This window comes from Vicia villosa, linkage group LG7, assembly GCF_029867415.1.
Source record: "Vicia villosa cultivar HV-30 ecotype Madison, WI linkage group LG7, Vvil1.0, whole genome shotgun sequence".
Lineage (NCBI taxonomy): Eukaryota > Viridiplantae > Streptophyta > Magnoliopsida > Fabales > Fabaceae > Vicia > Vicia villosa.
In genome coordinates, this window is record NC_081186.1 from 91,334,710 (window position 1) to 91,345,363 (window position 10,654).

Below are 10,654 nucleotides of genomic sequence, written 5' to 3' on the forward strand. Positions count from 1 at the left end.
TCGTCAGATTTAAACAAATAAAAACACAACATTCATTAAAATTTGTACAAAATTCACCAACCAGTATTGGGAAAAAGAATAAAAAAACTTTACAGTTATATGCTTAGAGGGGGGGAGTGGGTATATATATACAGGGAGAAGATGAAATTTGTTACACAATTGTCCAATCAGTTTCGAGAGCAGGTTTCTCGGAAGGAGACGGGCATCCAGACCTAGGAGGCTTCTTTGAAAATAAAGATGACTTGTTTTCAAAGAAACTTGAGAAAGATTGTCGCGTTGATTTTTCTTCTTCATTTGTTTGATCTTTTGACGGGGTTTTTTTCGATACTTTATCTTTGCTGCTGAAGATAAGGCTAAGCCGCTTAAACCGGCTCTTTGGTTCATCAGTAACCATATTTGATTCTTCTGTCTGTTTCATCATCTTCAATGCTTCTTCAGGATTCAGTAACATTGTCTCTACTGTGTCATATACCTAAGCAGGAATATGAGTTGTGACCATTAATATATCAATGTTTTTATAAATGAAGTCTAATTAGAGGAATAATTTGATGCTGGGTAACTTTGTATATTAGCCACAGTCAAAAAGTACCCACCTGGACAAGGTCATCAACTTTTTCATTCCATTTGTTGGTTTGGCAAGTAGCAACTATATACTCCTTGCAGTCACAGAACAACTTTGAGAAATCCTTGCTACTAGACAGCATAGGTTCAGCGATCGCAAATCCTAACCCAAGCTATACAATCAGGACAAAATGTTATAGTTAGAAAAGGCATAAGAATTGTATAACCGTGGGTGTGTGTGGATAGAATCAATCAACATTAGGTATCAAAGGGCTGCCTAAATAACGGTCCAAAAAGAAAGGACTTACTAAAGAGACAAACAACTGTCCAAAAAGCTCTACAGGATGGATGTCTTCAAGTGCATTGAGTATGCCCTCTCTACAAATGAATGCAAAATGAGATTCCAGGAATGATATTAGAGAAGAATATAAATACAAAAATTGATTATTTACTTACACTGCTAAATCCTCATCGAAGAGAGGTGCCTGCTTAACGGCTGGTACTGGTTTAGATGTTAGCCACAATTCACGCCACAAATTACCTATCATCAACATCTAATGAAATTTAGAAGAAAAAAAATCTGATATGCAATCAAAACAACTTTAGTGCTCAACAGAGCCATGTTTCTTACAGATTGTGCTACAATAAAAAATAAGCAACTATCTAAATTCAGTTATTTGCATATGATTTACCATATATTTGATATGATATTCAATTTAGGCAATATATATTTTATACCGATGCCATGAAGATATAGACGCATCACACTTCACACATAAGAAGCAAAGACCTTCAACATAATGGTTTGCACGATGCAGTTGGGAATACAAAACTCCATTACCAATGATAAAACAACTAAGTGCTATAAGCTCTTGCTGTGGCAGAGGTCACAGAAAGAGGCGAGCCCATTGTAACTAAGTCTATTGTTGGCAACCCTACCAACCTATTGTGTGCAAGAGGTTGTTTCTACAACCCACAATTCAAACTTGTGACCTCATAGTCACACGGCCAAAATTCCAATCCAACGGTTTGCATAATGCAGTTGGGAATACGAAACTCCAATATCAATAACAAAACTCCAATATCAATAACAAAACAACTAAGTGCTATGAGCTCTTGCAGTGGCAGAGGTCACAAAAGAGGCGAGCCCATTGCAGTTAATCACAAGAGCTTTTCCATCAGCCTGCATTAAACCATTCCTGCTTTATATAGTGTATACTCCATGGTACCTTCCTAATAACTCACCAAACTACAACCCCGCTGTAGATCAAAGCCGCGAAAAACTAAATGATGGCAAAATTTATAACCATAGAGCAAAATATTTCTCAAGATTGGTGACAAGCAGTGTTGTCGATGGTGGAGAGCCAAAATCCCGCGAAACTGGCTGGCGCCATTTTAGGGATTATGGCGTAAAAACCCGCAATATCGGCCAATATTTACCATTGCGGCGAGCCCAAAAAACGCCATGTATATCTGCCATAGCGGCCATGGTGCCGCAATTTGATAACACTGGTGACAAAGTACATTGAATAAGCTATATTTGCTTCAAGCAGATAAAATCCACAATTGTATCAAATGCTGATGATCCAATAACATAACAATAAAAACAAGAAATTGTGTAGCAGCAGATTTTAAGGATCAATATAGGATAAAAAAGACCATTAGCAGACCTTCTTTTTGCATACGCCGACTTAGCTGGCCTCTGATCGACAATGACTCGCCACTGTCAAAAACATCACTGTCTTCAATACTAGCCTCGTTGTCTGTCCAATCAGGAGGTGAGTGCCATCTTACAAAATCCTCCAAAATACATCCAGGATTCGCTGCCTAAAATATGATGAAAAACAGAACGAACTCAAGACAGAAGATTAAGCATATTAAAAAAAAAAGAGCTTAGAAGCATTCATATTTCATAGTGGAAAGAAAAGTTCACTTCAAGGAAGTGCACTTCAAGTAAGAGCCTCACCTTGAAAGCCTGCATATCTGAGAGAAGTTGCGAGCAGCCAGCCCCAACACTGACCACAAAAAGTAAGTCAGTAATCAAGAATGCCTAGTTGATGCTAAAAATAAGGTATTACATAATGGGTGCATATCTGCAGTTAAATGAACCCAGCATTTGCAATACTAGTCAGATGAGAAACAGACACAACGATCATCAAAGAATTTCAAAATAACATTAGGTGAACATTATATTAACCAACTTGTTCATCAATTCAATTTATATAAATTATTTTAAAACAGATCTAAGTAAACACAGGCTATATATTTTAGATTCCCAGACATTGGTACTGGACGTAATACATGCAAGTCAACAGGTGATAGGTTTAGATCATGTCAAACAATTCAAAGGGCATATTTAATCAAAAAGCAATATCAGGTTGATGACTCGGTAAAAAGATTTGTGACATAAAAGAGTGAATTGGGATTTGTATAAGGAAAACATGAAAACGGATATATAATGAAGGTAATAAACTGGGTCAAAGATAAATTTCAGTTGTTCTACAGACCTTCCAGTCCGCAGCACAAACTCCTCTGTTTCTCTAATTAAATCTTCTGTAAGCAAAGGTCCTTCCTATATGAATTATCACAAATATCTTAAGTATAATAACAAGTTGAATTAGCAATTACAAGGAACAATAAATGAGTATATCAAACCTGGGTGAGAGGAGAGTACACAGGTTCGCCAGTTTCCAACAATGTCAAATCACCAGACCGGCAATCAGCACCAAGTCGAAGAACACGCTCCCCGGTATTTAATCTAGCATATAAAACAGGGCCGGCAGGAGCTCCATCATCATCATTGGCTGATTCTTTAATGTCTGAACTAGCTTGCATCATCATAGATTCTAGAGATTCAGTCGCAATGATACGGAGCCTCTTCCGAGATATACAACAATTAATTACTTGAAATTGTTGATACAGAAGACATGTTTTCAGATCTGGAATCTCGTTCTGGGGGACTCCAGGTAAATATTGTTCTTCAGACCAAAATTTTCTCAGCTGCATCAGTAAATAAATAAAATAATCTTCTTCAGCCATTACTAAAGAAGGAAAATTAAGAAGAAGCATTAACAGTCAAAGTTTAGTTCAAGTTACAAATTCTAGACCAGAGTTGATATAGTATTTATATCTTTTATTTTCTTTCAAGGACAAGCAGATTTGAAGGAGAAAGAAGTGAGGCAAACAACTTTACAGGCTCAATCAAAACTCACATGAATAAGTTAATTCAGAGCATTTCTAAGTTTCCAATTATGTATATGTTGCTATTGCTTCACTGTTTCTATTTATTTGCTACGGGAAGAAAGGACGTAACTGGATGCAGATTTATTAGACCAGAAGTCCAGAATTAAAAAAAAAAAAACATTTCACAACAACAATAGCCAAAAACCATAATAACAATGTGAAAAGAAAAATGACCCAACCACTAGAACAAAATGAAAAAGATAGTTACTTCTACTATAAGTACCTAAAAAAAAAGAGGAAAAGAATAAATAAACTTAATAAGGTAACCTAAAGTGAAGATATTAATTGTCCAAATCATGTGATCTAATATGAAGATATTAATCTTGTAATGACAATGCACTCTATTACCAAGATCATAAGTCCTTAAACAAAGAGTTACTTGATAAAATATATATCAAAGAAAGTGTGATAAAAAACATATATCAAAACTCGATTCCTAGATTAACAATTTAGTGTTTATATGATATCATAACTAAAAGTTATTTTTGAGTTAAACATACTTCAGCAACAACCCTGCACCAGAAAAGAGACATTTTTCGGAGGGTCTTGTAGTTTCCAATAATTTCAGCCAACTTTACGACAAGACTTTCAGGAGGAGCACCGTGAATATCTCTTGGCAAAGATGCTATGTCATTTTCCTCTGAACTGGAATTGATCTTCCTTCTAAGGAAATCTCCCTCTGCGAATATCTTGCAAATATTACAATGAAAGTGAAAGATCATCACAGGATAATATGTCAAAGGAAAAGTATAAGCATGAAAAGGTTGTTTGGCGCAATTACATTGTCACCAAGCCTCCTAAAATGCACATACCTGGATCAAAAATAGCGTTGATCAAATGCACAACTTTCTCATCGCTACTAAACTCAGAGGTAAGTTTATCCTCCTTTTCTCGCAACACTAAAGCCTTAACTGCAGAGAGACTTAAGCCTACTCTCTCTCTGGCAGGTGAAGAACTTCCTGATGAAGCTATAAAATCTTTCATGGACTTGGCCTTACTTCCAGCCCTAGTCAAAAGGTCGATATTTTAAGGAAGAGGATAACATAATTGTTTCATTAAAGCTGAAAATTTTTCTGAACAACAGAAACAAAATTCTAATTTTCTTTGATTTGTACAGACTTGCGTTCAATAATTAAGTGCCTAATAGAATAGGATAATCTCTACCACAGAAGTAGAACGTGACAATGTAGAATATGAGTAAGTAGCAGGAAAATGAGCAAGAAAAGGCAAAAGAATTGCAAACAATACTTACTCGACAGCTATAGACAATTGTTTCAACACAGATGATGGAGGAATGGGATCTTTAGTCGCAGCAGTTAGGCCTTCTACAGATGGCATTGCTTCTGAAGCCTAAATCAATTTTTTTACACACGAATCATTAAAACAACCCATTTGTAAAATTAAATTAACTAATCAATGAGAAAACTTCAACTATATCTTTAATCAAGTTATTGGAAAGATCAAATAAGCCATGAGATTCTTAACAATCATACATTACAAATTCACCACAATTCACCACAAACATACCATGCATTCATCATATCTTACATATTAATTTACTCGGTTGGACAAAAACTATTTTGAAAACAAAAATTGTTCACATCCCACATTATCAAACTTCGCTAACATCACAGAATCCTAGCCTAGTTTATACACGTAGATTATCAGCACATAACCAGAATCCAAATTCTTGATTTAAAATGTTAAATATTTTTTTACCTTTGCCTCAAGATCATTCTTCACATTCAAGATATACAAATTTTCATCATAAAATGGCATTGCCATGTTTGCATCCCCAGTTTTATCTGTATCTTCAGCTTCTTCTTTTCTCCCTATCCGAATATTCTTAAACTTATCTTGCCAATCTTGTTTTATCCCTATATGCGGAGGTCTCCACTTTTTAGGCTTAGTTTCATTGCGAACCTGCAATAGTAATATCCCATTACAAATATCAAATTTTCAACTAAATAACAATGACCACCCATTACATGGAAAAATGGTGCTTAACAAGTACCAAAAATATTATCCAATTCCAAATTTCCCTTTCTTTATTAACCTTCAACCAGAACCTAACAAAACAAACCAATACACTTTTATTTCATAACCCAAATCCAAATGCATAATCCCAAACTGCAATAGTATATCCCACTACAAGTATCAAATTTTCAAGTAATTAATAATTATCACCCATTACATGGAAAAATGGTGCTTAACAAGCACCAAATCTATTATCCAATTCTAAATTTCCCTCTCTTTATTAACCTTCAACCAGAACCTAACAAAACAAACTAATACACTTCCATTCCATAACCCAAACCCAAATGCATTTACCCCAAACTGCAATAATAATATCCCACTACAAATATCAAATTTCAAGTAATTAATATTTAATAATTACCAACCATTACATAGAAAAATGGTGCTTAACAAGTACAAAAACATTATCCAACTCTAATTTCCCTTTATTAACCTTCAACCACAACCTAACAAAACAAACTAATACACTTACATTTCATAATCCAAATCCAAATGCATTAACCTCAAACTGCAATAATAATAATATCCCACTCCAAATATCAAATTTTCAAAGTAATTAATAATTACCACCCATCACATGGAAAAATGGTGCTTAACAAGTACCAAAAACATCATCCAATTCTAAACCTTCAATTATAAACCTTCAATCAAAACCTAACCAAACAAACATCTCTAGCACCAACGCCTCTGAATTTAATGTGTTATCAGAAACTGACACTGACACTAATGATTACGTTTAATTTATTCATTATTTCAAATTACTATTGATGTTGACGGGTCAGTGTCTGTGATTCATAGAACAAACTAATACATTTTTATTTCATAATCTTAAACCAAATCCAAATGCATTAACCCCAAAGTGCATACATTTTCACCGTGTTCAATACAACAATTTGAATAAGGAAAATCTACAACAACAAAAACCTCCAATCCTAATTACCTTACTCTCTTTCTCGCTGCTTGTAGATTCAACTTCAGATTGCCTCGTCAAGCTATCAGGAGATTGTTTCTCTTGATCTTCTCCAACAATCAACAAATCAAGTCAATGCCAATTCCCAAAACAAATATCTCAACAAAAAATTCAAACAAAATATCCCAAAAAAAGCCCCAAAATACTGAAAACAAACCATATCCATTGAACACGAAATAGAAAACAGAGAAAAAAAAGCAAAATCTATGATGTGGCGTGAAGAGAACCAACCTCGATCTGATTTGAAGTCAAGGAGAACACGTTCCGCTTTCGCCGCAGCGGAATGAAAGGCTGTCCTCGCTTTTGAAACAAAAGTAGGTGATTCCATTTCCGAGGATGCGCACGTTAAGGGAAGAGCTAAAATCGCGGTGAGGAAGTGATTATTTTGGGACGTGGAAAATAATTGAAAAATAGCTTAAAAGTGCTTTTGGTATTTGTAGTGTGTGGGAGAAGGAATTGATAGTAGAAGAAGTTGATGATGATGCTTCCTACAAGGGAGTGGAAGATCATAAACTCAGTGATCTGCGATGAAATAATATTCCAAAAAATGGAACAAAAAATTAATTAGTAATAATATATTTTATTAAAGTTAATTAATAAATATAGATTATGTATTAGTATTAAAATATTGTTTTACTTTTTTTTTTTTGCCAAGTGTAATAAATTATAGTGGCCGGCCTTTTTATGTTTGTTTCTCTAAATTCACGGCGGAGTAAGAAGGGAAATTCAGTTTTATTGGGAAATTTAAAGTTTGGACTTTGGAGTGCTATTTGAATTTGTTTTGAGGTAAACTATACTGTACTACTATTTATATGATTGGTGGACAGAATTATTTTAACAAATAGTTAGTTGGTCCAGTGATGATTGACGTTGAGTTTGGTAGGGAGGACCACAGTTTGATCCCCGAATCGGACTAAACTGGTGGTGATAAATAAAAAAAAGTCAGCTCCTCCTAGATGAAATACGTCAGACATGTGCTGACTGTGAACGTAATATCCCCATGACCCGTAAAATATTAGGGGGTCAGAATTATGTTCTCTAACATTGATGTCATTAGGGTCTACCCCAATGACAACGACCACATGGTCATCACTATGCAATACGGTAATTAGTATATCAAGTGAGTCTTGATAAGCCAAGGAAACTTAATTGACGTTCTATTTGGGAGCACCTTTCAGAAGCTCCAGTTTAATTCTAGTAGCATTAAGGAGTTTTAGGGTTCACTAGTAGGTCTGTTTGGCAAACAGATGCAAGTAATGGGTCACACAACCCTAGAAACAACATGTGGCGTGTGAGAAGACTCCACATTGAACTATAACATCGTTAACTCGTTAAGGGCTATTATATTCATCCAATACATGGTCCTGAAGTACGCGCTACCCAGCGGACGAGTTGAGACGGTGTGAGGTGATTAAGAAAGCGCCCAAGAATGTTACCAGAATATCCTAGCGATGGAAAAAGAAGGATATCGCCCATGCGGGCGCCACCTTTTTCGAAGCACATGACCTAAACACTATGAGTTGTGACCACAGGCTAGGCGTGGAGAACGAGAGACTTACACCCACAAAGGATCTAAAAGAGGTCCAGATAGGTCCTTCGACTCACCAAGTGACAAATATAGGCGCCTCGCTTTTTGAAGAAGATGAGCGTGAACTAGCCGACCTTATTTTAGTCCATACATAAACTTATCTAACTTACAGACCTTGTTTTTTTGTCCATGGATCACAAATCCTTCTAGTTGTTCCATATAGATTTCTTCTTTTAAGTCACCATTTAAAAAGGTTGTTTTAACACCCATTTGGTGTACTATTGAGTTATAAATAGCAAGTATTGAAATAAGTACCCTAATTAATGTAATTCTAGTGACTAGAGAGAAGGTGTCGAAGAAATCTATATTTTTTCTTTGTCTAAAACCCTTGGCTACAAGGCGAGCCTTGTATTTATCAATAGTTCCATCAGATTTTTGTTTATTTTTCAAAACCCATTTACAACCGATTGTTTTGCAACTAGGAGGCAAGTCTACTAAGTGTCAGGTCTTGTTAGACTCTAGAGAATCTATCTCATCATTAATAGCTTCTTGCCATAAATCTACATCCAGAGATAGCAATGATTCTTGAAGATTTATTGGATCTTCTTCTACATTATAAGCCGCATAATCGGACCCATAGTCTTTAGAAACTCTTACTCTTTTACTTTTTCGAAATTCTGTTTCTACATTGTCGTTGCTTTATGTACTTCTTATCACATGAATGTGACTCGATTGGGTGTCCCCCCACTGTTTCTTTATTTAAAAGGAAATTTGTTTTCATAAAATTCAACATCATTTGATTCTATGATCACTTTTGCATTTAGGTCATAAAACTTGTATGCCTTACTGTTTGCTGCATACCTAATGAATACACATTCATAAGCTCTACTAGTGAGTTTAACTCATTTCGGATTCGAAATCTTGACATAAGCGAGACAGCCCTAAGTTCTCAAATAAGACAAACTTGGTTGTCTTTTCTTTAATATCTCATATGGTGAGATCTTACTTTTTGACTTGGGAACTCTATTCAGGACATAGCAAACAATCAATAAAATTTTCCCCACCAGTGAAGTAAAACGCCATAATTCATCATAATTGTAACAACAAGTTCAGTAAGAGTTCTATTCTTTCTTTCTGCTTTACCATTCATTTCAGGATACTATGGAGCAGTCGTTTTAGGTACAATTTAGTGTTTAATATATAAATCATTAAACAACCCATAATCGTATTCAATTCCCCTATCACTATGAAGTCTCTTGATCTTCCTACTAAATTGATTCTCAATTTCAGTTACATACATCTTAAACATTTCTAGCGCTTCAATTTTATTCTTCATTAAGTATACATAAGTATAATAAGAGCAATCGTAAATAAAAGTGATAAAATAACGTTTACTATTTCTAGTTAAAGTTCTATCTAATTCACATATATCATAGTGTATAAGATCTAGAGGATCAGATTCTTTAATAATTGATTTATGCGAAGTCCTAGTTATTTTAGCTTTATTACAATATTTTCATTTATTTGAATCATTGACATTTAATTTAGGGATTAGGCCTAAGTTGCCTGCATTAGAAATAACTCGTTTATTAACGTGACAAAGTCTATCATGCCAAATATTAAAATCACACAAAGAGTAAACAAAAGGAGAAATTTTATTCAAATCAACATTCAACTTAAACATGCCATCAGTGACGTACCATTTCCCAACAAAAATACAATTCTTGGTGATGATGTACAAATCTGCCTTTTATAGACTGACTAAACCTTACCTTATTCAAAAGAAAACCAGAAACAAGATTCTTTCTAAGTCGGGAACATGCATGACGTCCTTCAAGATTAAAGTCTTTCTTGAGGTGAAGTTCAACTCAATGTCTTCAATTCTAACAACATCAGTGGTGTGAGCATCTCCCAATAACACTTTCCTATTTTCAGCAGTTGTGTATGTCTTAAACACAACATGATCATAGCAGACATAACGAGAGGCGCCAATGTCTATCCACCAACCATCACTTCCACCAACCATATTGATTTCAGTGATCATAGCAATGATTTGCTCATCAGTCAAGTTAACTTGTTCATTATAGCCAACAGGTTTGGGCCTGCTCTTGCATATATTATCCCTACGACCCGATTTTCTACAATTATAGCAAGTGAAAACCAGAGCGTCATTTCTTTGAATTGATGGTTGTTGTCTAGCAATCAAAGAAGATGTGCCCCTTGAGGGATTCCGATTCTTGATTCGGTTCATAACATCGTGGTTCTGATTCATTAGTGGTTTTCTCGTAGGCTTCAGACCCGCACGGAATCTCTGT

The 10,654-nt window shown here is 35.1% G+C and overlaps 1 protein-coding gene across 2 annotated transcripts; it reads right to left on the bottom strand.

Annotated features, from left to right (window-relative positions):
* Nucleotides 1-8: 8 nt before the first annotated feature.
* On the bottom strand, nucleotides 9-7,347 carry LOC131615794 (uncharacterized). 2 transcript variants are annotated; one of them, XM_058886953.1, is made up of 14 exons: nucleotides 7,043-7,347; nucleotides 6,782-6,858; nucleotides 5,524-5,727; nucleotides 5,057-5,154; nucleotides 4,617-4,810; nucleotides 4,305-4,483; nucleotides 3,217-3,561; nucleotides 3,069-3,133; nucleotides 2,528-2,576; nucleotides 2,232-2,388; nucleotides 1,018-1,102; nucleotides 870-939; nucleotides 594-734; nucleotides 9-472 (listed from the first exon to the last, which is right to left on the bottom strand). In XM_058886953.1, the coding sequence occupies exons 1-14, from the start codon at nucleotides 7,137-7,139 to the stop codon at nucleotides 152-154; spliced, it is 2,082 nt and encodes a 693-aa protein (XP_058742936.1). In that variant the 5' UTR covers nucleotides 7,140-7,347; the 3' UTR covers nucleotides 9-151. The 2 variants fall into 2 exon arrangements, with proteins under 2 accessions (XP_058742936.1, XP_058742937.1); XM_058886954.1 differs by lacking the exon at nucleotides 6,782-6,858.
* Nucleotides 7,348-10,654: the final 3,307 nt, after the last annotated feature.

Bases quoted from the DNA above. Each gene is read 5' to 3' on its own strand.
- LOC131615794 (XM_058886953.1), bottom strand. From the start codon at position 7,139: ATGGAATCACCTACTTTTGTTTCAAAAGCGAGGACAGCCTTTCATTCC. The intron at 2,577-3,068 runs GTCTGTAGAACA...TTTTGTGGTCAG, and splicing joins TTTGTGCTGCGGACTGGAAG to TGTTGGGGCTGGCTGCTCGC. The intron at 2,389-2,527 runs GTGAGGCTCTTA...ATCATATTTTAG, and splicing joins CAGATATGCAGGCTTTCAAG to GCAGCGAATCCTGGATGTAT.